General features: G+C 51.2%; 10 protein-coding genes across 10 annotated transcripts; 4 read left to right on the top strand and 6 right to left on the bottom strand.

Moving 5' to 3' along the window:
- Positions 1–1089: 1089 nt before the first annotated feature.
- On the top strand, positions 1090–2897 carry LRP88_14818 (uncharacterized protein; the record flags this gene model as incomplete). The annotated part of the gene is made up of 3 exons (XM_083251153.1): positions 1090–1159; positions 1214–2425; positions 2476–2897. 3 exons carry the CDS (start codon positions 1090–1092, stop codon positions 2895–2897), a joined length of 1704 nt encoding a protein of 567 aa, XP_083093188.1.
- Positions 2898–2997: 100 nt separating this feature from the next.
- Positions 2998–4014, bottom strand: LRP88_14817 (uncharacterized protein; the record flags this gene model as incomplete). Its single annotated transcript, XM_083251152.1, has 3 exons — positions 2998–3351; positions 3413–3589; positions 3646–4014. The coding sequence occupies 3 exons, from the start codon at positions 4012–4014 to the stop codon at positions 2998–3000; spliced, it is 900 nt and encodes a 299-aa protein (XP_083093187.1).
- A 1889-nt stretch (positions 4015–5903) lies between these two features.
- LRP88_14816 (GMC family oxidoreductase) lies at positions 5904–7832 on the top strand (the record flags this gene model as incomplete). Its single annotated transcript, XM_083251151.1, has 5 exons — positions 5904–5997; positions 6049–6209; positions 6285–6459; positions 6513–6962; positions 7018–7832. The coding sequence occupies 5 exons, from the start codon at positions 5904–5906 to the stop codon at positions 7830–7832; spliced, it is 1695 nt and encodes a 564-aa protein (XP_083093186.1).
- Positions 7833–7933: 101 nt separating this feature from the next.
- Positions 7934–9523, bottom strand: LRP88_14815 (uncharacterized protein; the record flags this gene model as incomplete). The annotated part of the gene is made up of 1 exon (XM_083251150.1): positions 7934–9523. One exon carries the CDS (start codon positions 9521–9523, stop codon positions 7934–7936), a length of 1590 nt encoding a protein of 529 aa, XP_083093185.1.
- Positions 9524–9818: 295 nt separating this feature from the next.
- On the bottom strand, positions 9819–12021 carry LRP88_14814 (copper amine oxidase; the record flags this gene model as incomplete). Its single annotated transcript, XM_083251149.1, has 4 exons — positions 9819–11068; positions 11121–11486; positions 11536–11743; positions 11791–12021. 4 exons carry the CDS (start codon positions 12019–12021, stop codon positions 9819–9821), a joined length of 2055 nt encoding a protein of 684 aa, XP_083093184.1.
- A 1338-nt stretch (positions 12022–13359) lies between these two features.
- Positions 13360–14138, bottom strand: LRP88_14813 (uncharacterized protein; the record flags this gene model as incomplete). Its single annotated transcript, XM_083251148.1, has 2 exons — positions 13360–13889; positions 13937–14138. 2 exons carry the CDS (start codon positions 14136–14138, stop codon positions 13360–13362), a joined length of 732 nt encoding a protein of 243 aa, XP_083093183.1.
- A 954-nt stretch (positions 14139–15092) lies between these two features.
- On the top strand, positions 15093–17280 carry LRP88_14812 (Sodium:solute symporter family-domain-containing protein; the record flags this gene model as incomplete). Its single annotated transcript, XM_083251147.1, has 8 exons — positions 15093–15381; positions 15431–15530; positions 15586–15669; positions 15724–15961; positions 16012–16182; positions 16233–16551; positions 16599–17095; positions 17143–17280. 8 exons carry the CDS (start codon positions 15093–15095, stop codon positions 17278–17280), a joined length of 1836 nt encoding a protein of 611 aa, XP_083093182.1.
- A 244-nt stretch (positions 17281–17524) lies between these two features.
- Positions 17525–19250, bottom strand: LRP88_14811 (amino acid/polyamine transporter I; the record flags this gene model as incomplete). Its single annotated transcript, XM_083251146.1, has 3 exons — positions 17525–18343; positions 18394–19059; positions 19113–19250. The coding sequence occupies 3 exons, from the start codon at positions 19248–19250 to the stop codon at positions 17525–17527; spliced, it is 1623 nt and encodes a 540-aa protein (XP_083093181.1).
- Positions 19251–20300: 1050 nt separating this feature from the next.
- On the bottom strand, positions 20301–21617 carry LRP88_14810 (uncharacterized protein; the record flags this gene model as incomplete). Its single annotated transcript, XM_083251145.1, has 4 exons — positions 20301–20805; positions 20866–21233; positions 21289–21393; positions 21447–21617. The coding sequence occupies 4 exons, from the start codon at positions 21615–21617 to the stop codon at positions 20301–20303; spliced, it is 1149 nt and encodes a 382-aa protein (XP_083093180.1).
- A 1220-nt stretch (positions 21618–22837) lies between these two features.
- Positions 22838–23636, top strand: LRP88_14809 (acyl-CoA N-acyltransferase; the record flags this gene model as incomplete). Its single annotated transcript, XM_083251144.1, has 2 exons — positions 22838–23243; positions 23290–23636. 2 exons carry the CDS (start codon positions 22838–22840, stop codon positions 23634–23636), a joined length of 753 nt encoding a protein of 250 aa, XP_083093179.1.
- Positions 23637–24842: the final 1206 nt, after the last annotated feature.

Below are 24842 nucleotides of genomic sequence, written 5' to 3'. Positions count from 1 at the left end.
TTGCGGCTTTAGCGAAGTTTGCTGCAAGGATTCAAGTACCTACTGCCTTCACTCAAGCGATGATAAGTGCGACCATTTTCTTGCTGAAACTGGAGAAGACTCGAGCGAAGCGATGAAGTAGAAGGCTCTTCGAGAAGCTGTTATCGATCAGCTTCATTTTGACTGAGGACATCTTGGAGATGGTACCACTTCAAGGGCTGACTCAAAGTCGGGGTCCACAGCCTGCGTATCGTTAGCCTCTATTACTTGATTCAGTTCCCAGACGTTACAATTTTTTCATGCATGGTTGAATGTGGCTTTTCACAATAATGGCTGAGTGGTCACTGTGCGTTCCATTGTCAGGCATGGAAGAAGGAAGCGGGGAAACGCTGCTCCTTTATCGTGACTTGACATTCCCTGTGGGTGTTACGATGCTTGCATTGATACCTCGACCTATGATTCGATCTTCTGGATCCTGGCATCTGTAGACCTCGGTGCAAATTCCGAAACAGGGCTGATCAACAATAACCCTGGCCAGTCGCATCATGCCGCCGATGATTAGATACAGGTTCAGAGGTGGAGGACTATAGGGTGGTTGAAGGGTCTGAGGGAAAGCTGTAGTGAGTAACGAGAAAATCTTTGAGCTCTGTTATAAGTTGGAAATGAAGTTATGTTGCTATGGTAGGACCTGAATCTCTTCTATCATTCAACCACCAGATCCCAGTGCGTGTGTTGCTTGTGTGGTGGCCTGGCGTGGACTTTGTGGCATTTGTTAGTGGGAATGCCGCCACGATCACATCCTTGCAAGTTTTAGTACAGGACACCGAGGCATCACAAACTGCATCTCCAATAGACCATAAAGAGGAGCTCTTTCATCTTGGACTGTGGTTAGTTGTCGTTTTTCAACATGTTGATTCAACAATGGGAGACCGGAGTTGAAATTGGCCGTTTCCGAACGCTACTGTTATATCGAGGCGTGGCTGCATTAGTCCCGTCGCAGGATGAGGCCATTCCCGAATCCGGACTAGTCACTATTCGCGTTTCAGCTCTTTGAACGCGCTGAAGCCCCTTTTTGTTTCCTCTGTATTGCTTCAATTTGAGGTCGCCAAGATGGCCGACAATGGCCATTCGCCAACTGATATCATCACGTATATCGGCGTGCCGTTGGCAGTTTTGGGAGGTACCATTCTTCCGCACCAGTGACTGCCAAGACTTCCGGGCTAACGTGTTAAAGTGCTTCCCATCCTGTACAACACGTTCGCGACTCTTGTCTCATTGTCACGCATAAAGCGCATGCTTCGGCGTAGTCGCTTGACTGCGCTCACCAGAAGTGACATTGTCAACCGTGTCATCGAGATTGAATTACCTCGATATGCAGTCATGCCCTTGGACAGGTTCCAGGACCGCTCTGAGTACTGGACGCTTTCAAGACACCCGAGCTCCATACCCGGCGGTAGTTGGACCACCTTCAACTGGAAAACCCATTCCATTGGGATGAAAACTCAGCGTGTCGAGTATGCAGATCAAGTTCGTCAGCCTCAGGTTGAGGTTGCGTTTGATGAACTGGTTTGTTATTTGCTGGACTTGGGAGCTGTCCCCAACCCCCATGGCTGGAAATTGCTTCGTTCGACAGGACTATGGACTCCGGTAGGGTGCTCTCTCATGATGTCTCCAGATGGCCGGGAGGACGCCCTGACAGTCGCGCTCTCAAACGATTCGGATGGCAACCTGTCACTGGCTGTAGCTTGGTCGAGCTCATGGATCACGAGGAATTACTCTAACCTACCACCGTACTGGGTGAGACTACCGGCTCCGCCCCAGAAACAGGAAGCTCCAGATCAAGGTGGAAGTTCCGAGGCCGCAGGCTCGTCACGACGAGGGTCAGAGGAAGGACTCGCCAAGCCAGAAAAGCCGGACAAGGGAATGGACTCGATCGAGTTGGATTCAATTCACCAAGAGAACTCGTCTCAAGCGAAGAAGGCCATCACCTGCCAAATTGCCATGTCCGGAATTGTCACGGCCTTAACCGAGCAAACGCATTACGGAAACCAGAGCAACTTCAACCTCGACAGCTTGTACGTCGACCACCTGCGCATTCATCCCGTAAAGTCAGATGGAGTGTGGTTTGCCAGTGCAGCTACAGCCTTTGGAACCTCGAGTCAGACTATTCTTTGGAACTATAAGATCCCGGATGAGATACTCTACTTCGCCAGAAAAGAGACGGTGCCGTGCGGAGTTCTTGTGGTTTTGGGCATGGTTGATGAGTCCGAGACACCCGACTGGGCAACAAAGCACAATGATTACGGGGCATCGATTGACCAGTTCGCGAGGAGGAGCCAGGAACGACGTGCGGCGATGGCTGCGGAGGCGCGAATGGCTCCTGCTCAACGGGAGGTAGCTGTGCGGGAGAGAATGCGCAAAGAGACGGAGCAAAGTATGCACGATAGTGAGTACTTGACCCTTCGCTTGCCTCTGAATCTTACTGACAGCAACTAGTGCGTGACAAAATGAGGGCTGACCAACAACGGCGCGACCAACGCATGATGGAGGCACTCCAAAGTCCCAAATGGGATACAAAGCTTGTCGCCGAGCACTCTCTCCAGTGGCTCAAGGCTAACGGGCACTGGGATGCCTCACTTTCACTCAAGGACGTTGTAGGCTTCATGCTGCACAGAATGGTCCTCGATGGAGAATTTGCTTCGAATATCTTCCGAATGTTGGATTTGTGGAAAGCTTGGGGTGATGTTGGAGGCATGAGGCAATCAGACTATCAAGCCGTTCAAGATGATAAGCCTGGGTTTGCGAACGCGACACTGTTGGTTGCTTTAATCAGGGACACGTCAACGGCTGTGGAGGGCACAGTTTCGATGGACTTGCAAGAGTGTCTTAGGATGTGGAGAAAGGTTCGCCTTGGATAAAATTTGCGTGGAAAAATGAGATGACTAGCTATCTAGATACACTGATCTGTAATGCCAATGTGCGCATACCTTCTGCCTGCCCGAAGACACCGAGGAATATCTACTGAGTATACAAGGGCCTCAACGCCTCGACTAGCTCAACCTTTCCTTGAACAGTCCTCTCATTGGTGCCGAAATCTCCCGCCATGATGCCACCGGGGAGGGCAGAAGTAGTCATCTCCACAAAGTCCTGGATTTGAGCGCTTGGAACCTCCCGAGCATAGAATTCCGCAAGGTTGTCTTTCTCAATGGGCACAAGATCAACCTTCTTGCCAGTGATTTGTTCGACTGCTTCCTTGACGTCGAGCGCGCTATAGTGTCTGGGGCCGTAGAGGTCGAAGGAGAATGGGCTGACGTCCTTGGGCGCGGCGAGCAGGGCGTCCGCGCAAGCCCGGCCGATATCTCTGATGCTCACCTAGAATACAATGTTAGTGTACTTGTACTTGTCAAAAGCTTTTGCTCAATGGTAGTGTTACCATAGGAATCTTGTGGTCCAGAGGCGTGATCGTGGAGTAGATGACAGGTGGCTCCGCTTGAATCGTCTCAAAGGCATGAGACCAGTTTTCTTGGAAGTATCCCGGCTTGACAATGACGACCTCGGGCACCGAGTCCTTGAGGATTTTATCTGAGATGTGATTCAAACGCAAGAGACCCTGTGATGTTGTTAGGCTTGCTGGTCAAGGATAGGGTGTTACCAAATGAGACTTACGATGCCATGGTCGTACTGAGCACCCATGGAAGAGAACAGGAGCAGCTTTTTAACATTAGGGGCTTTCCCAAGGGCCTCCTTGACATTATTAGCGGTTTTGACGCCCCACTCTCCCTGATCGGTTTCATCGTAGGTCGGAGGCGGAACGTAAAAGAGGGCATCAGAGCGAGAAAAGTCGAGCCCTGTTCCAGCCCCCACATCGCCCTGAGTAGCCTCAAACCGTTCATGGTTTGCAAACTCAGCAGGAACCTTGGAAAGATCGCGGTAGATACCGTGGATCAAGGGCTTGGCATCTGATTCGAGCAAGTTGCGGATGGTCTCTTTTCCGGCCTTGCTTGAGGCGGGGAGGACGGTGATGCGGAGAGTCATGTTGATTGGTGGTGTTGAAGTGAGATGATGATAATAGAATTGATGGTGGCAATATGATTGATGATGGTAATACGATTGATGATAGTGTTTTCGTATTTGGGGATTTGAAGACTCGTTACAGCTTTTATAGTCTTCATCATGTCAACTTTAATCGTTAGGTGTAGTCCGGCAACCCGCGGGCGCCGGCGGGCGGCCGAGATCCGCGCCGTCAATGTCCGCATGCGGGGCCGCCTTCTTGCGGAGTTTGACCCCGGGCGAGATGATAATCCTACCGATGCCGTCGGCTCGGGTTAATCAAGGGTGGAATCTTAGTCACGATGAATTTGTCTTCAACAATGCCTAGGTGGTGCCATGCTGACATCCCTCCAACCGCATTCCTAGTCGGTCTAGAGTGGGCAAGCCTGTTCATGAGCCCAGTGTAGAAAAGGGATGGCATTCTGTCATACTTGGAACTAAATGGGCTGTTCCGTCTCTTTATTCTTTAAGGGTGTCCTGTCTCATAAATCTTAGCTTCCATCATCCTTCCTCTTTCTTAGAAAAATAGATAAGCTAGATCCCTTCCACCACCTCGAGTTTGACATCTCAAACATGCCTTCGAGAATAATATTATGGCTGCTTTAACCAATTGGAACATTTTACGTGCCCTTCTCCATCAACAAAGCCCCTCCAATGGATCACAAATGCCGGTGGCATAGTTCTTCTCGATTTCAACGCGCGCTGTGACAGTCTGAACGCTGGCGGTCTGCACCTCAGTGAATCCCTGTAGTTCGTCCGGTGATTGTTGGGTAATCTACGACCCGTGCAATACGTGAACTTGTACTGCCCCAGCGTTGCCCAGGTGTCCTGAATTCTTCACGCCGACGGCCACGACAGGATTCTTATTATGGCCCTCGTCAATGACAGCGAGGTCGCTCAGCTCAAACGTCATGTAGAAAAAACCATGGGCGAAGGGGAATAGTACCGATCAATTAGTCTTCTTGTACCATCTGTAGCCGATGTGGATGCCCTCTCCGTATAGAACCTTTCGTCCATCAACCCGGGTGTTGATAAAAGCAGAGTTATCCTCAATTCGAATATGGAAACACTCGGGCTACTTACTGCTAGAGTTACTTGGATTGTTGTCTCTGCACTGATATCAAGGCGGACAAATATTACATGCGATTAGGATCTACATGACTATCCAAATTGAGGATACTATGTTATGACGAAGAAAGTGTAGTTGCAGACCCAGCCGTTTGCATTATTAACAACCACATAGCGAGTAGGACGATACTATGTCATTTGATAGCCGAGGTCTATTCTCCCGTGCCAGGTTCACATACCTTGGGGAGCTCCAGTGCGGAGCTCAAAACCTTGCAATCTTACCATGTGATCCATGTTTCACAGACTCGGCAGCTGAAAGAAGACGGGGCCGCATGACGCAAGTGGTCCGATCTGTACTTAGCATACACTCCTTGCATCTGAATCACACATATGCAATGTTATATACCTCAAGCGGATCCTCTGGAAGCGATTTCGCACATTCTCTCTCGACAGCAGCTTGAATGATGGAGCCGCGCCAAGTTCAACCCCTGTCCCGATGTGACCTGCATGTCTCACAGCGGGATGCCGTGATGCATACACGAGCAATCTTAACTGGAACATTCCCCTCTCTGTGCGGGGTCTGGCGGTATTTTTCTTCGAGACAGGGCGATCCGAGAGAGATTCATAAGCATAAAAGCCAACGCAGGGATAGACTACACCATGGCCGATCCGTCTAAGCTAAACTCTATCGCCTCCTCCACGACACCATGACTTCACTCTTTTCGACGACGGGTTTGTTGCGGCTGATGCTTCTTTTTGGATTCGTGTCAGGTCTGAAGAAGCCAGAGCATCATTCCCAGCACAGTATGGAGTCTGTCCTGGATCAATATGACTATATTGTTGTTGGTGGTGGGACAAGCGGATTGGTGGTTGCCAATAGGTTGAGTGAAGACCCGAGCAGTGAGATTATCCCCGCAGCTGTTTTCAGGAAGGACTGACGAGAGATCACAGAAACTGTTTTGGTCGTCGAGTATGGCGACTTTGCCAACACCATCAACGTTACGGTGCCATACTTTACCACCTTGGATCAAACACCTCGGCTTTATAACATGACATCCGTCCCTCAGGTGCATTTGGACGGTCGCACCAGCAGGATGCGTCTCGGAAGCGTAGTGGGAGGAAGTTCGACCATCAACGGCATGGCTTGGGACCGCGGCTCTTCGGTAGACTACGATTCCTGGGAAGAGCTGGGAAATCCCGGCTGGGGATGGAAGAGTCTGCTCAAGTATTTTCGCAAGTCGTCGAGGTTCTCGCCTCCGGCAGAGAAGTACGTTGAGAAGTATGGTTATACATGGACTCCCGAATCATATGGACATGGCCCAATCAAAGTTGGATATCCATCCTGGCAATGGCCAGGAGCAGGTGAGTTGCCTTGGAAAAATTATGGTCCAGATGACTGATCCTTTCTCTTGCAGCCATGCAAGCGGAAGCATGGACCGAAGATCTCGACGCAGATATCCTACGCGATGGCGCTGATGGAAAGAACGTCGGCTTGGCTTGGATCCCCCAAAACTCGGGTGGTAAGGAAGCAACACGATCAAGCGCAGAGACGGCCTATTACCAACCAGCCAGCCGTCGCCCGAATCTCCATCTGCTGGTCCGACATTACGGGGCTGGTATCAAGTTCAGCGGCAATGTCACGACAGGCGTCGAGATTGCTAGTCGCGATGGGGGACCATCAAGGTGCATCTCGTCCAAGAACGTCATTCTCGCCGCGGGATCTATCAACACCCCTCGAATTCTGCAGCTGAGTGGTGTTGGGCCTCGGAAGCTCCTCGACTCGCTTGACATTGACGTTGTTGTCGATGCACCTGGAGTTGGCGCCAACTTCCAGGACCATCCAACCTTTAACATGATTTATGAGTGTACGTGAACACTGCCGCTTTCTCGAACTGATGCCGGCTAACGTATTTGATCAAGTTAACAACAAGAGCGTTCCGACTCGCGACCTTATGAACAACCCTGACTTCTATGACGCCGCGTGGGAGGAATACGTCGTCAACAAGACCGGCCCTTTCTCGCACGCGTGGGGAAACTACATCTCTTTCTCATCCCTTCAAGACCTTGATCCGGACTTTGAGGCGATCGCCGACAGTCTCGCAGAGCAAGAACCGCTGGATCACCTACCTGCCATCTACGCCGAGAACCCCTCTCTCGTCAAGGGTTTCCTTGAACAGCGTCGAGTCTTACAGTCGCAGTTCCGCAACCCCGAGGCTGGGATTCTTGAAATTGTCTTTAGCGGTGCGATTGTTGTGCCTGTTGCTCTTCAGAAGCCTCTATCCCGCGGCACTATCTTCATCAATACCACCAACGCCGACCCTTCTATCTCGCCACTCATTGACTTCAACACAGCCGCCAACCCAGTCGACATGCACATCGTGATGCGCGCTCTCACAAAAGCGCGACAATTTATGGCAGCAGAGAGCGTCGCCTCTCTTGAACCTGTCGAAGTATCTCCCGGACTGACCCTTCAAGATGAGGTTGAGATTCAGACGGCCATGCGAAAGACATTCCTTAGTCCTAGCTTGGACCACCCTGTTGGAACGGCTGCGATGATGCCACGAGAGTGGGGAGGTGTGGTTGACACAAATCTCCGGGTGTATGGTGTTGAGGGACTTTGGGTGGTCGATGCGAGTGTGATGCCTCTGCTTCCTGCGGCGCATACCCAGGCTACGGTGTATGCTGTGGCAGAGTATGCAGCAGATCTCATCAAGGACCACAGCAGACAGGCCTAAAGAAAAATACGTATAATATCTAGAACAGTGGCTTCCGAGTTGCGAGTCCCCAAAACCATCATCTGTCAATTTTTCGAAACTACCTGTAAGACATTGACATCTCAGTCTTCATCATCCTCGAAAGGCCCGTAGTTCCCACACTTCAATCTAGGCAAACGATCCCCACCAGTGCTCATTTTGTAGCTCCAGTCGTATCTCGGAAACTCCTTGTACACGAGGTCAATGCCGATTTGTTTAAACGCCTTGCTGATAACGCCATCGTCGCCCTCGCATATCTTCCTCGCATCGCATCGTATGCATTTGAGGTTGGGAAACTGTGCTTTATTGCCCTTGATTGAACCTGCCAATCCAAGCAACACTTTCTTGAGCCTTTCGTCTATCTCTCCGCCAAGATACAGGACACCGAGGCGGGCGATGCTTGAAGGAAGAATATCGACGAGGACTTGGTCGCTAGGCAACTCCTCTGTGATCCCAATTGTCGGCCATAAAGAATTTGAGCAAAGAAGAAGGTCCTCCAGAACATTGTACTTCTTTAGGCGCACAGCTGGACCTTTTGTTAGGAGTGACGAGTACCCGCAAGATCGGTAGCGAATGTCAAGGTAAAGAGACTTGAGAGTTGTGCGGCAGTTATCGAGGAGCGGCATTATCTCGCCAACATCTATCGTGAAAACTGGAGAATTGTGGCAGAACAGGTAGTGATATGACGCCTGAAACGAGAAAGACGTAATGCCGGTACAATTCTGGAGGCAGTCTGTGAGCCATGGCGTGGTTTGTTGGCAATGGATCCGGACCGTTTTGACACTGGCCGGAATTGGTAGGCGGTAGATGGATGAGGTGACCGTCAAGGTTTCGATATTCGTGGCCATCTCGATCAGTCTAGGCGAGTCCCATAGTGTCAATTCCTTCCAGGGCAATCTCTCGATGCCGAGAGCCCTCATGGCTTCTGATGAAGGCAGCTCCGGCTCGATGTTGGCATGTTCCAGGTTGGGCAGCAAGACAAGCAGCATTCTGAGAAGCTCTCGGACCATGTATCTACCCCCATCTCTGCCCACATCGGCTCGGACAGTATCGTTCATCGTTCTGAAGAAGAATTCCTCCATGTGTTCCGGCAAGTCCTCGTGTATCCCCCGCGCCCATCGATGCCAAACATCCGGGATGGTCAGGCTGAGGGCTTCCGCAGCCTGTTCGCAAACGTCCCATATGCTATCGATTCGCAGCTCAACTGTGTAGTATAGATGTACACGCAAGTTCTTGACCACTTGAGCCAGATCTGGCCGTGAAATCATGGTCTGTAGAAGGGACGGAAGCTTCCAATCCGCGGGGAACGACCAAGAGTCGTCGATCCGTTCAAGGCGAACATCATGATACATGACATCCTGAGCAAGGGCTCGAATCTCTTTGGAAACGAGGCACAGAGAGCGAAGCGCCTTCCGGTCTGCGGGATCGGGTGATGCATGTGGCCATTGTCTTCTGTCTTGCACGTTCTGCGCCTCCGGGTAGGGTGCGTCTGGTTCTCCGCGGCAGTGGAAGCAGAAGGACTGAATGATATGTAATAAAAGCTCCAAGGGTAGATTCAAGAGTCCAGCGGGAGCTGTGTGCGATTGGGGTTGCATTTGAGCCAACTCGGTCGGGTGCGGGAAGAAGTGAGGAAACCAGTGCACAACCAGGAAGAGGTCGGCGGCAGCCAACATTAAGTAGACAGCAATGCCAGATGTCGGTGTATTAAACTCAATGGCAGGGGATGAAGTGGGTAAGCAAACATGGATTGTGCCTGCAGTAGATTTGTTCTGATGATTCGACCAACACCCGACCAGCACAAGGCGTACAGGCTCTCCTGTTGGCCACCCGTGACCGTGCCCATGCCGGAGCGGGTGAACCTAGCAAAATAATTCGTCACAACGTAGTAAGACGCACGGAACGGCAGCGTGCGAGGCTACACATTGAGAACTAGGGAACATGAATCTGAATCTTTAGAGTCTATTGAAATTACAGCTTGGAAGACACCGCTGACGACTCGCACCCACACCCTTCATCCTTGGCCTGCTCAGCCTTCTTTGACTCAATAAGTGTGCTCTGGTTGAAACCCTGCTCACTTGGTGGCACATCCAACGCAGGGTTCTTGGTAAAGAAGTTGACAGGCTTGAGATGCACCTTGAGAATCTCAACCGGCATGACGGGAAAGTCCTCAATCCTGGGCACATGGTTGATGCCAAACTGCACCCAGAGAACAATGTCAGACTCTGGGGTCAGCGTCTCACTCCTCTCTGCCCAGCTGCGTACACCTGTGCCACCGCGTGACTGGTTTGTGTACCAGCCGCCTGCAAACAGCTCGCGGTCGCGGTGGGTGGTGACGTAGATGTTGTGGTCGGCGAACTCGGCGCGGCGGAAGTTGAAGCTCTCGTTGTCGCTCATCAGCTTTTGGAATGGGGGAGCCATGATCTTGTAGCCGACTGGCTTGCCATTGATGGGGTTCAGTGAGTTGGGGTTGGTGATCTTGAAGGTTCGGTTTTGCTCAAAGTCCAGGTCAAGTCCAGCAGTCTTTTCAACTGTCTTCTCCACAAGTTCATAACCGATGCCGTGTGCATTCCAGTTAGGGTCTCGCGGCATCTTGTGAGTTTCCGAGTAGACCAGCTGATTTGTGTGTCCATCGATCATAGGGTCAATACGCAGAGAGAAGATGTGCTGGTGAAGACAAGCAAGCACACCAGGGTGAACAACCGTGCCAAAGGATACACCGGTTTTGTTCAACTCGTGGTCGAGTGGCTGCGTCGACAAAATACCTGTAGCTCGTACTTCGTACGTCAATTCTCCAGCTTGGTTGAAGATGAACATGAGAATGTACTCGTAGTTGGAGACTGTGATGATGGACTGAAGAACGAGCTCACGGGACCGGACAACAGCAGATCGACCAGTTCGGTAGTTGACATGCTTCCAGCCGATTCCGGCATCTTGCTCATGGATGCAGATGCAGTTCTCCTTGGGTAAAGGGTCGCCCTTGTCGTCGCAGATGACCCCGCTGAGATACTGGATGCTGCCCAGGCAATCACAGCCTAGTTGGAGGTTGTTGGCTGTGGTACCAGCTCCGACATCGCCGAGATCAAAGGCTGACTTTTTATGGAAGGGGTGTCGTGGATCAGCATAGGGTACGGTCATGTCGGAGAGAGAGAGTCGGTAGAACAGAGGACGACCGTCATATTTGACGTTGTATAGCACCATGCCCTCACGCTGGTTGAAGCCTAGATAATGTCAGTACTCAACATGAACTTTCCAGTGTGTGCGACAACTGACCGATAAAGAAATTCCACTTCTGCCACTGCAAAACATGTCCGGTTTCGCCTACGGGTGTCACAGTGAAACTGGCACCCTCCGGCTGCAGGACACGGAGAGGCTTGAGGTCCTTTCGTAGTTCCTGGGCCTCTGGAATGTATTCGTTGGCAGGCGTTGGTTGATATGGAGCAGGAGGCTTGATAGTATTGTCTGCGCCAGTAGGCATGGTGTCGATTCGAACTACCTTGTACTCTGTGCATTCAATGACTGGAGAGATGGGCAGTGGGAATGCGTAGTGGTTCGAGTCGGGCTCTGAAGAGTTAGCCGGATCCCGCATGTACAGGAAAACCTGATACATTCTCTGGTCGTCGTCGATACCATCAGATCCTGTTGTTGTTGTAAGTACATGTCAGGCTTCTGTTATGGATTTTCTCACCATAGATCCAAGGATCGGCGCACACGACAGTGCCTTCTGGTAGCTTGAGCTTTTCAAGCTCGGCCAGCACCTTGGGATCCTCCAGAGCGACCTTTTCGATCATTTGGGCCTCATCGTAGTCCGCATTACCATGCAGATGGGGCCCGAGCCTAACATTGCTCTCAACGGTCCCGGTTGTCAAGTTGACAACGGCTTCATGAAAAATGTCCTAAAACGTTTAGTAACTATTCAGAAATCGGCGGTGGGCAATCTTACAGTCTTGCGGATATAATATGCGACAAAAGCTCGGCGATCGAGCGGAGAAGGCGATCCCTTTTCAAGAGCTGCCAGGTAGGGCGCCAATTGCTGCTTTGGAGGCTCGCTGAGGGTGATGACCTTGAATCTCAGAGATACCGATGCCGGCCACACACCCTGCACTAGGCGTGCACTAGCTTGGATCTCGGAGGCGGAGAGGGGGCAAAGAGGATGGGGAGGAGGGCTAGACATGATGGAACAATAGGGCCTCTAGGGCAGAAACTTAAAATGAAGATGAAAATGATGTGATCAGAATCAAGGCTTGGGGTCTTGAGGACGTGCTATTTGAACCCCAGAGGCAGATCTGATCTCGTGGGTGACATCTCCTCCACGTTCCCCCTCCAACCCCTCCTCAACGTTCCGCGTCTCGCAAAATATCCACATTTGGTCATGGTGATGGCGCAATTATCGATGATTGGTCCGTCGACGCCAAACTTCCAGACACGGATAAGCGTGACGATACGGGTTTTTAAACTGCGCGATAGCTACTTTTCTCGGTAAGGATCCTCGGTTGGTTATCTTCAAGGCAGCATTGGCTTGGCTGGTTGTACTGCTGGGCCGCACATGACGGAATCGAAGCCGCTCGAGAGATAGTCCAGTTGTGGCCGTCAGAAGGATTTAGAAAAGGATTTAGAGCTAGAGTTCCATGGTCTACCTTTTTGTTTTCTTATCTATCTTTACCGGCCCGCTACCGCTCGGCTAAGCCTCCACTCGTCTCCGAGATTTAAGTCGTCAACCCTGAGACTTCTTCCTCTGAGTGGTGGCACCTCTCCGCCAACTGCATGTCTCACAACGCTAACTATCTACAGGAACAACCAGCTTTCTTCCCTCTCCCGAACAAACTCCAACCACGACTTGTCTCCGCTTCCATCACCGCCCCAAGCCCATATCTTATCCAGCATCCTCGCTGCATTTCTTGCATTATAGCAGCACGATGATACCCAGATATGTCGAAAAGTCGCTCTCACTGCTTGTCTAAGATCTGGACGCTCGGTTTCTGCCCCAAGAACAAACGCCGGCCAGACTAAACTCTTGATATGAAAGTCGTGTGGTGGTATCGAGAGCATGTGGGCTATTCCATGTTGCGTTGTATCGAGGATGTAGGATTCAGATAGATATTGGTCTGCGGAGGATGTTCCGATGATATGAGAAGCATAAACTTCAATCGCTGCCTTATAGGTGCAGGCAAGGTGGTATCGTGACTGGTAGTGTTGTTGATCTGGGAAATCCTTGGCCCATGTTGAGGGCGAAAAGGCGCCAAGGCAGCTGCAGAGGCTGGCAATCGTATCTTCTCGTTCGGGGACTGAGTGATGGACTGAGCGTATCGAATCAATAACCGAGAGCAAATAGAGAAGTTCAGCCGGACAGCCAACCCAAGTTTGGTGTTCAGAGTGTCGAAGAGTCTGTAGGAATGAAGGGTCCAAACAGGCTGGTGGTCGGCTGGAGAGGTTTGCTGGTGCCAGTGTCGATCCCATGATTCCAAATCTGCCATACAAATTAGCGAAGAAATGATCAATCAGGGCCATTCTCTTACGTCGTGCACGCTGTGTCAAAGTACATGAGCCACTTGGCGGAGTCCAAGTCTCCTCTTGATGCTGACTTGCGGCTCCGAATCATTTCTTCAGCACCGCGCAGATGATGTTTCCACCCTCGGCCCCCAAACTCGACCACATCCAAGCAGATAAAGAGGATGACTGCTGCAATGACCGCGTCGCTGTTTCTCTCCGGGTGGACTTGGAGTTCGTGTTTTAAATACTCAAGGGCTTTTTGCTTGTGCGAGAAGGCCGTGCTGAGTGAGTTGCCATAGTTGGGCTGGTTCTTTTGCCAGGCATGGTCTTCCGGCGAGTACCAGTCCTCCGAGACTTGGGTGGGAAACCTGCTGCTGCCCGAGGGGGCTTGGATGTGATTAATCACGATCCGATGCGTAAAGTGGAAGGCTGATATCGAGACCATAATGTGGGACAAGGCGTGACTACCAGGCATAAGAGGCATCAGTGCGAGGAAGGGGTTCGCTGACGGATCGTTGTACACGACGCATTCTTTTGACAGCTCGAGATCGACTGACTCGTCAGTTCAGCGAGCAAAAGGGGGAGTGGAGGGGACTCACAGTAGCGTATGTACTGCCGGCAATCTTGTGACAGGTCTTGCAGCCCAGGTTCGACAAGCGACCAGGATACTGACACAGGGGAGGGACGCGCCCCTCGCTCACCATGTTCGCCTGACCGTGGCTGTGGGAATAGTAAACGGACTTCAGAGTCAGGCCTTCTGCTGAATTCATCAGCTGTGTCGAATGTGGCCTTCCCCATCATCTTGCCTCTGCTGGCCATACTGTTCGTCCACACCAACCTCTTCCTCCGCTCATACCCCAAACACCGCAACTTGAGGTCCGCACATCGCTGACACGTCGGAAGCAGCCTGTCACACTTGACCCGCCTCTGCCGGCACGTCCGACACGAGTTTGGCGCGTGGGCGCCGCCGTCTTGCATAGCCGTAAATCGAATGGTTTCTTTGCCACGAGGAGGCATGCAAACTCGAAGAGGCAGGCAGGCAGGGGGGAAGTTCTCTTTAACCCGGTAGCCCGGGAAAGTTGGCGATGGTGCGATCGGCGTTAAACTGCATTTGGAAGCCAAGACGCGACCCCTGTCGAAACCCCAGATTTCGCTATCTTCAATAAAAGGGATGATGGCTGTCTTTTCAGGATATAGATGTGCTTGCAATTATATCTCATTGGGTCTCTCGTTTGACGACATTCTGAATTATAATAGCCTCATCATGTCTCGGTTCTACCTTGTCGCAGAAATGACTGCAAGGGTGCGATCTCGCCATCTGTCTTTGATGTGAGCACTACCTCATTAACGGTGTCCGTGTGCGACCCCCGTGAAACACTATAAGGAGGGGATTTTCTGCTCGATCAACATTATGGTGCTCCTTACTTGGATTCTATATCGCCTCTTCATTCTTTGAAGTCAAGCAAAGTCAAGATGGCGCTCAGTCATCGCTCGGACGAGAGTCCCGAAATCCCATCGCCACTCCCGCAATCGGTTGGATATGGCGTCGTGGTGGCAGCTGGACTTGCTTTTGCTTTTGGTTCGTTTCTTTTCTTTTTATCAGAGTTGCATCGGGCGCGAGCTAACCGCATAGGCATGATCGGTGTGACGGCTATTTTGAAGAAGACTCTCCATGAAGACAACTCCAAAGCCGAGACGTACGACGCGCCACGATCACCCAATAAATCTTCATGCTGAATATTTGGTTGCAGGTTTATGGTTGCTAACCGTCGAGTCCGAACCGGCCTTGTCGCATCGGCTGTTGTATCTGTACGTCGAATTCCGTCTCGCGGCGTCAAGATATCTAACCATGGGCAGTCCTGGCTCTGGAGCACAGCATTGCTTAGCTGTGTCTTTGTTACTTATAGCTATGGTATAAGCGGTGCCTTTTGGTATGGTGCGGGATGCTCGACTATCATCGTTTTCTTTGGGTACCTCGGTGTCGTGTGCAAGAGCCGCATTCCTGAAGCGCACACGATCCTGGAAGTCATTCGGATTCGATATGGTATGTCCAGCAAATTTGAATAGGTTTCTCTCAGTTGACCCTTTTCTAGGCACCGTGGCTCATCTTAGTTTCACCTTTCTGGCGGTGGTCAACAACCTCCTCAACACCATCAACATGATTCTGGGCGCATCTGCTGCCATTTCGTTTCTGTAAGCGTCTCTTGAGCCTCGTTCAAAGCTATCAGAAGCTAACAACTTGAACCAGAACTGGAATGCACATCATGGCTTCAACATTCTTGCTACCGCTTGGTGTAGTTCTGTATACACTTGTTGGAGGCATCAAAGCTACGTAGGTGGACCTTGGACAGTTCCCTCTTAACAATGACTAACCTGACGATCATAGTTTCCTAACCGATTATATCCACACCTTTATCATCCTCATTCTGTGCTGCTGGCTCACAGCCAAGGTTATTGCTTCCGAATACGTGGGATCTATCGGTGGCCTTTACGATCTTGTTGTTGCTGCACAAGAGTCGCATGTCATCGAAGGCAACTACAGAGGCTCCCTTCTCACCATGACGTCCCAGCAAGGCATCTTTTTCGCCATCATTCTTCTCGTCTCCAACTTTGGAGCAGTAGTCGTAAGTCTGCCTAGTCAGCGGAGGAGGCAGAAGCTGACCTTTCTTTTCAGATGGATACGGGTTACTTTTTGAAGGCTTTTGCTGCATCGCCTAAAGCTGTTGTGCCTGGATACGTCGTTGGAGGTATCTCTTACTTCAGCGTTCCCTGGTGTCTTGGCACTGTGGTGGGAATGGCTTCGCTCGGGCTTGAAGCCTTGCCCATTTTCCCGACATACCCGAGGGTAAGCAATCCATCGTTTTCTCTCCATGTGAGATCTAACAGTCTTTATAGGCCATGACAGCCTCCGAGGTAACGAATGGTCTTGCTTTGCCTTACGTTGCCGTCGCTGTCGCTGGTAAAGGAGGTGCCGTTGCAGTTCTCCTGATGACCTTCATGGCTGTCACATCCACATTGTCGGCACAAATCATCGCCGTCTCTTCCATCTTGACCTTTGACATCTATCGCGTTTACTTCAACAGGGAGTCCAGTAACGAGCAGGTGATCCGCTGGGGACACATTGGAGTCGTGCTATTTGGTGTCGTGGCAGCTGCCTTCACGGCCATGTTTCACTACATCGGTGTTGATATGGGGTGGACACTTTACATGCTGGGTAAGTAACCCCAAGCCCAGTCAAGTTTCACTACTAACCTTTTATAGGTGTTCTCACATGTCCTGGTGTCATTCCCGTCATCTTCACCATCACCTGGCGCAAACAATGCAAGACTGCTGTCATCACTTCTGCCTTCTTAGGCATGGGAACAGGCCTCGGAGTTTGGCTCGGCACTGCGTACGCCTTCTCTGGAGAGGTATCAGTCGCATCAACTGGAGGAACTCTGCCCTGCATGTACGGCACGGTTGCCTCACTGTTCAGTCCTATGCTGTATAGCATCATCATCTCGCTGATCCGCCCCGAGAACTACGACTGGAACGACTTCAAAGAGGAGAAGCTAGTCATTGACTTGGGCGAGAATGAGCAGCAGCAATCCTCCCAAGACAAGTCAGTTACGAGCAGCAGCACGATTGAGATTCCACAGGATGATACTCAACGTCGATGGGCACGTTATGCGCTCTGGTGGGCCATTGCCACGTTCCTCGGTCATTGGGTCCTCTGGCCACTCCCCATGTATGCCGCGAATTACGTCTTCAGCAAAACAGTACGTCTCACCTTTGTCCCTCTTTCCAGTGTCTAACGTTTCTATAGTTCTTCACTGCATGGACCGTCGTCTCTCTCATCTGGCTGTGGTGGACATTGCTTGCAGTGGGATTCTATCCAATCTGGGATGGTCGCGAGCAGATTCAGACTGTTCTGCGCAATATCTGGAAGCTCTGGCGCTCCTAGACTACAAGGTTTCATCTCGATAGTAGTATGGACCAGATAGCTCTGAAGGTTGACGCACAGATAACTTGGAGTTGTAGAGCAAGAAGAGAACGTGGATTACTATGTTTCTAAAACGCCATTTCATCAAGTATTGTACAAAGCGGTAGAATGAATGGTAGCCGCCCTCTACAACATGGTAACAAAAGCCCGTGGGGGCATCGCTCAAAAACAAATTCGCTTTTCGTGAGACAGTACCGGATGACTTCTAAGTCTCCACAATAGGGCCGTTGTACTCCTTTCGTCCCCGGGCAAAGTAGTAGACAACGCTGAAGATGGCAACAAAGCCAGTGACAAGAACACTATAGTTCATCATGTCAACAGTGGGGTTCAGCATCGGGGGCCAGAAGCTGAAGAAGCCAATGACGATCAGATAGCAGATGCTGAAGATGTTGTTGACAATGCCAAAGACACCGGGGAGATGGAAGGGGCCCCAGACGAGTTCAGCGCCAGCAGTGTTTGCCAGGGCTGGAAGGTCTGAGCCAGAAGGCATAGTAAAACCTTTCGTCATACGACGATAGAGGAGCAGAACTGCGGCGATGAGGTAGGAGGCGTAGAGGCAGGAGATAGAGAGGGAGGTGACGTTCTGAAAGGCAACAGGAGATCCAATGTTGATGAGGGACAAAAGGATCGCGATGCCTGTAGTAACAGCGACAGCCCAGACGGGCACAGTAGTACGCTCATCAACCGTCGAGAGGACGCGCCAGAAGGGGAGACCGCGATCACGCGCGAAAGACCAGAAGACGCGAGAAGTCGAAGCCAGCATGCCCACAGTTGCGCAAGCTCCGAGGATCATGATGATGCTGGCCATGACAGTGGCTCCGGCAGTCGAGTTGGTGGCCTGTTTGAAGATGTACATGTGAGGGAAGCCCAGCATTCCAGGACCCGAAGCGATGGCTTCGTCAAAGTTGCCCATACAGAAAACCATGGCGATGATCATGGCAAAACCGCAGGCGCCGTTGATGACGAGACTGAGGAGGATAGAGGTGGGGACAACGACAGATGGGTTGACGGTCTCTTCAGACATCTAGGATGAGGGTTAGCAGTGGCTACAAACATCGAAGTGGCGGATCATACGTGAAACGCGGCGTCGGTACCAACAAAGGCAAAGACATTGCCCATCATTCCAACCATGAAGGACAATCCCTGAGATGGCCAGGCACCGTTGTTGATAAAAGTCGTGAAGATTTCCTTGGCATCTCCATGGGGGCCCAGAGTGACGAGGGGAATCAAGATGGCAAAGAAGCCCAAGACGTGAAGGATCAAGATGAGACCCTCAAACTTGGGCAGCGCAGAGCTGGCAAGAGTGTTGATGAACACAGCAAAGATGAAGATGGCCCAGAACAGCAACGTTCCCTGCCATAGCTTGGGCTGAAAGCCATCATCATTCAGAGAGGTAAGACCCAAGATCATGTTGCCGGTCAGCAGCGCGCTCGAAGCAACCGAGCCCTGCCAACCGCCAACAGTCAACATTCCAGTCAGGTAGCTGAGGAACTTGGCGCAAGATCGCGGCGCCAACATTGCAACCCAATGATACTGCGCTCCAGCCGTGGGCGCCATCGAGACCAGCTCGCACATTGTGGAGAAGACGCTGAAGTTGCCGATCCAGACGATAAGGAAGCTGTAGATGACGCCGGCCGTGCCACCATTGTTGAGGCCTTGGGCGAAGAGGACAGTGACGGCTTCCCAGGTGATGAGGATGGTGCAGCTAAAACCGAGAATGGACATGAAACCAAAGTTGCGCTGTTGTATCTCGTCAGTATGGATGCTTGGAGCATCAAAGGGGGTTGGTGTACCTTGAGGACTGGCTTCTTTCCCAGTCGGGCCAAGTGATCATTATCGCCGTATGTGCTCGTTGATCGAGACGAAGAATTAGGCTCAGCTTCAACGGCGACTTGAGCGTTGCTGGCCTTGACGGCCGCCGAATTGCCCATTTCGTAGGTGGACGAGTTATCGCTACCCATGTTTGCGGTGGTGGTGCGGCACAATCAAGCAGAAACACCAAAGGAATGGGGAAAAGAATTGAGGAGGAGAAAAGAAAGGGAACAGGCAAGTAGGCAACAAAAAGCTCCCAGAAAAAAAGTAATCAAGAATGCACGTTGGATGCAATGTCAACGGTAGACAACCAAGGCATGCAGCCGCAGAAAGTAGAATGCTACCTATAGCATCCAGGTGCAGTCTTTAACGTAACCGGATCCTGCCCCGATGCGCCCGGTCGCATCTTAGCGCACTTGCTCAAGGGGAATTTTCCAGGTCAGGGGGGGACCCCCTGGCAAGCCGTGTACCGAGAATAAAGTGACAACCTGAAGACGGAAGGTCAGGACCGTTTTTTCGAGCATGGGGGGGCCGTTGTCATTACTTTCTTTTTCTTGAATTGTCCTCCTCCTCGGTTACGGCGGAGGGAACTTTTGCATGGGTGCTGGGGGCGATCTGAATGGACCACGCATGGAGGCTATCATCTGCGCAATTTGGTTGAATAGAACAAGATCGACTGTGAATAAGCTCGCGTAGAGAGGATTCAGCTGTTATCACAGTGAAGAGAGACGCCACGAGGCAGTGCCAGATTTGACTTGTCGTCTCTTGCCACATCACACCAGACGGGACAGGATGTGTTTCATCCTCTTATCCTGCTTGTCCTTTCTTGTCTTACCTGATGCAATGTACACGCAAGACACTCGCATTTCCTTCATGCCCGCCAAACCACCAGCAAAATGGATCCGCCCCCCTCAACGACCCCCCTGTCTTTTGCGGGAGAGCATCCCGCAGGTTCGTCTTCACAGTGGAGACCGTTTTAGCCTCCTGCAGCATATACGTTGGCTTCACATGAAAAGAAGACCATTTTAAGGTGACAAAGTTGGGAGATTTAGACCATCCCGCATGTTTAATTGCTTTTTTCTTGTCGTCTACGCATCTATGAAACCCCAAAGCGCCACACGCCTCCCCTCAGGGGAAGAGAAAAGAAAAGAAAAAATTCGGTGTCTTCTTTAGTCCCGCTCCATTGCTCTCTCGTGCATGTTCTCCACGTCCACCTGCCAAGTCTGGTGAATCAGAATCGTTTGGCTCGAGTGACTCGTTCGACTCTGCCCATCCCACGTCGCATCCCCAGCCGGCTTGGCTCTGTGCTTGGGCAGGTCAACCATCTCAAAGACTTGACTTGCTTGCGATTGGGTCGTGGGGGGTTCCTTTGCCGTTCGTGATCGGCTGCCCATAGCGCTGTTCTCGGCTGACTTGTAGCCCGCGTATCCCGCCCGGTTGGTTGGGTAGCCGTTGCTGCTCGACTTGCCCTGTCGGCGGAGATCGTCGATCCGGATCTGGCCCGACTCTAGGCTGTCGAGGAAGGGCTTGAAGTTAGGGACGCAGACTGTGAGGATGGCGAGGCATTGGACCAGCTGGATGGTGATGGCGGCTTGCCAGATGGAGAAGGAAAAGTCTGTTGAAGCGATGGCCTTGTTGGTGTAGTAGATCTGGACAGCAATAGCAGGTGTGACACTGAATGTCGATGTCAGTACTCTGGCTCAAGGCATCTGGCAGATACAGGGTAAGACTTACAGGATGCGGCTGCCAAAGACACTCATCACCAATATCTTCTTGGACAGTGATGTGCGGATCTTCATGACATTCTCGCACATGACCACCACAATAGCAAGATCAGTGATGATGTTGGCAATGGAGTAATAAGTCCAAAAAGCAGTACGGTTAATGCACTTTTCGTCGTCGTCGTACAGCCAGGGAGTAGGAAGGTTGCACTGGAAGAAGCTGACGATGAGGGCAGTGAGACCCCAGAGGCCGACAACAGCCTCGCAGGTGATAAAGATCCATTTTTGGCTCTTTTGACCCATTATGCGGAGACTCATTGTGCCTGAGAGCTTGCAGCAGAAGAGTGAGGCAATCAGCATGGCGTTGATGGCATATTGTGTCTACGGTCGCAAACTTGGTCAATGGTGCAAGAGAGGTCACGATGGGGGCGTTTACCTTGAAGAATACGTCGACATCGTCAGTGCTCAATGTGTCAAAATGTTTTCCAAGGCCATGGTCGCATGCGACAAACACAACAGCAGACTGGGCAACCGAGAGTACCTGGAAAACACCGAGTGAGCCATGAACGCCGAGGCCAAGACTGGTCTACTCACAGTTGCGACAATGGTGAGAATATCATCGGCCCTCAGCGCCTTGATCATGTGGATCTTTGTCCCCATGCGCACAAAACACGAAAGAATGGCAACGACCAGAAACATCATGGCCAAAACCTGAACAAGCGGAGACTTGTTGGAGTCGGTAATGACTCTCTGCGTAGAACTCATGTTGGGCGATCCAGCGGCAACAGTAACATGGTGCAAAAAAGGAGAAAACTGAGAAACGAAAAAAAGACTGACAGGGCCGACACTTGAGAGGGAAAAAAGGCAATTAAGAAAAGGGATCACTGCAGGCGAAACACGGTCACATCTTGGAAAAAGCGGCACGGATTCATGGCCTATGGATTCGTCTTACGGCTTGCATCTCCCACTCGTCATGTGAAGTCACCCCGGGTCCTCCGACACGCACTGAAAATGGAAGGAAAAGAAAAAGAACAGAGTAGAACGCGGGATTTCAGCTCTGCTAAGAGTCTTATTGACTCCCTGTAGTGTCCTATTCGGCGTCCCAAGCCCTGTCGTCACAGAATGAAGGCCTCAGCTCATTCCCAACCCCTGCGAGATCTTAAAACAGCCCGGATGGAGTTACCGGAGTTGAGTGGCTGGACGGCCCATGTATTACAACCCGCTTTAGGAAGTCTTGTGCTGATCCTGATACATGGGTCCTCAGGTGTCGGACGTGGTTGGACTCACAGTTATAGTAGCATCCGAGACGTTTGATATCAGAAAAAGCATTTTTGAGAAAGAAAGAAACAAAAAAAAGAGGTCATAATCACGCATGGAAGACCAATGATGCCCTGAGGCACAGAATCACACTTTTCACAGGTCTAACACCCCTGCAAATCTGCAACCCCATCCGAACAGGGATGTCTAGGACCAACAGGTAACTTCCGCAGCGGCACTGTCGGTAGATCGACCCGAACAGTGTCCGTGCAATCACCTTCCATAACAGTTTGAAGGCCCGACTCGCAAAGAGCTGAAGGATCCTTCGCTTCGCGGGATCTCACCAGCAACAGATACCGAGGGGAAGAGGCGAGTTGACAGTCACAGTTCGTCACGGTGATAAGGGTGAATGAGGTTTCTCCTGCATATCTAGGAACATTATCCCGTGCGGTGTGGCGCCGCATCACCCCTGATCACATCCCTGCCGTTCGGTGGCGTCCGGCATCGTCAGTAGCGAACGGAGAAATTGGCGCAAACGGAGGACCTTGTTGGGGCTCTGTGATTAATGTGGTGGTGTGGTTTCCAGGTTCTCGGTTTTGGTGTGCGTGTTCTCGAGCCATCTGTGCCTCACCTCATATCAACACTGCAACCCTCTCTTCGCCCCAAGATCACCACCTTTGATGCCGTGTTGGGCTTTTTTTGTTTGTGAAAAGAAGTAAAAACCGGTCATGACGTTCAAACTGCTCGAAGTTGATCTCACTAATGACTTTGATCAAGTCATTGAGTGCCAATGGGCCTCGTACGAGAAACCTTATCAACCCTTCTTCCGCCTCTTCTGTCCTCTTCTTGGTGACGGACCTTCTGCCAGGGAGGAGTCACTGAGGGAATCTACAGCCCGCCAGCTGGTATGGCACGATGGCGACTCAACAAGTTACTGGGGCAAGGTCGTCAATGACGATGGCACCATTGTCGGCGCTTGTCTTTGGAAGATATGTCCGACCAACCCCTTTGAAGATTACAACGCCCATGAAGACGCCGACTGGCACCCCGAAGGGGAGAGGAGGGAGTATGTCAGCAGATGCCTAGAGAAATTTGACCTACCGAGAAGTAAGATGGGAGCGCGACCACAAGTTTGTAAGTAACCCTGGTTGTCGATCTGCGCATCTTCTAACCCTGCAAGATCTCAACATCCTCTACACGCATCCAGACTATCGCCGTCAAGGCGTCGCCGATTTGATACTCAACTGGGGCAAGAAAAAAGCTGACGAGATGGGCGTCGAGATGTGGCTGGACGCGACCGAGCTTGGTGTACCCGTCTATAAGAAGCACGGCTTCACGGTCGTCAACGTCAACCGGTTGCAACCCGCCAAGGCGGAACCTGGCGAGGAGTGGAGGGAGATTGAGAGGGAGCTACAGCCCATGACCTTTTGGCAGATGTGGAGGCCTGCTGGTGGTGATTATGTGGAGGGCAAGTCTGTGAAGCCTTGGGAGACTGACGCTTGGCAGAGTGATAGCACTGAGGAGTAGGGAGTGAATCATAGTATACAGCTTCAATCCATTTTTCCCCCATTGAATCAGTTTGAGCACCAAACTTAAGTTGTTTGCTCTCCTTTATCCCACCTCGTTATGAGAAAATTCGGACATGGCAGTTGCTGTAGGGTAATAGGTTTCAAGTTACATGTGAGGGCATAACCATGTGAATGAGGGTCAACGCCCCACCGAGGATGCATGTGATAATTCTCCAGAAATTCCATAATAAAAAGTGTCAAATACATGTCAAATCTCCATTTCTAATGTTGCAGTCTGATCCCCTGACCTGGAAGGTGTCTTGGTGCGAAAGCTGGGATTGTGAGACAGACAGGCATACACTTATGCAAGACACGTCCGGGTGTTGAAAGGTAACGTTAACAATCGCGTTCGTGGTTAAGATCGGCAGTGATCGACCATCATGATCTTTACTCGACTTGGCGCGTCCAAGCATCTTGCACAGACTTTTCCTTCCTTTCTCAATCAACCGCCTCGACAGGGAGCGCAAAGAGGGCTGAGCTGTCGGCTCCCCCGACTAGCGATTACATTTGGTAGAGAGAATAGGAGGTTTTGGAGGGCCATATTAATGGACAACCAATTCACAAACACTTTGTTGTTGGGGGTTATGAGAGATCAATATGGATGTGTTGCCAACCTATAAGGCGCTCAATGGAATGAGCAAACGACCTTTTGGAGCAATTGAGTTAGATGAAGTCAACTTCCAGAATACCTATGCCAGGCCAACGGCCATAACTTCCTGGACCAGTGGAGGTGCGATACTAGACATGGGAACAATGCGAGTCAATGGTGGTAGAGTTGCTGCCATTCGTAGTCGCAAGACGATTTCTGGTGAATTGATTCCTGAGTCTGTCAAGAGTCCTGACCTATGTGTTGCTTTCCTCCTGTGCTCTTCGCGACTGCGGTATCGCCCGACTCATGTTAGAGAACCCATCACACTTTCACTGCCCTGGCTAGCCGTCGTACAGAACCGAGACGAAGACAGGACTGACCTGCGAAACATATGGCACCCACTCCGAATCATCAACTCGTACTACCCTTCTCAGTGTCCACTTCGCAAGCCAGTTCTGACTTGCAGCATGACACCTACTCCGTGTGCTTTTTACGCGGGAAATTGTTTTCATGCTTGAAGGGGGTCTGATGGGTCCGGCGATCCACGTACGTGAATAGAATAATGACTTGATCGTT

The sequence above is a fragment of the Fusarium phalaenopsidis genome, assembly GCF_050370095.1.
Source record: "Fusarium phalaenopsidis strain FUZ10S chromosome Unknown contig_32376, whole genome shotgun sequence".
Taxonomy (NCBI): Eukaryota; Fungi; Ascomycota; class Sordariomycetes; order Hypocreales; family Nectriaceae; genus Fusarium; species Fusarium phalaenopsidis.
Note: the sequence above shows the minus strand (reverse complement) of the source record. Positions and strands in the feature narration are given on the sequence as shown.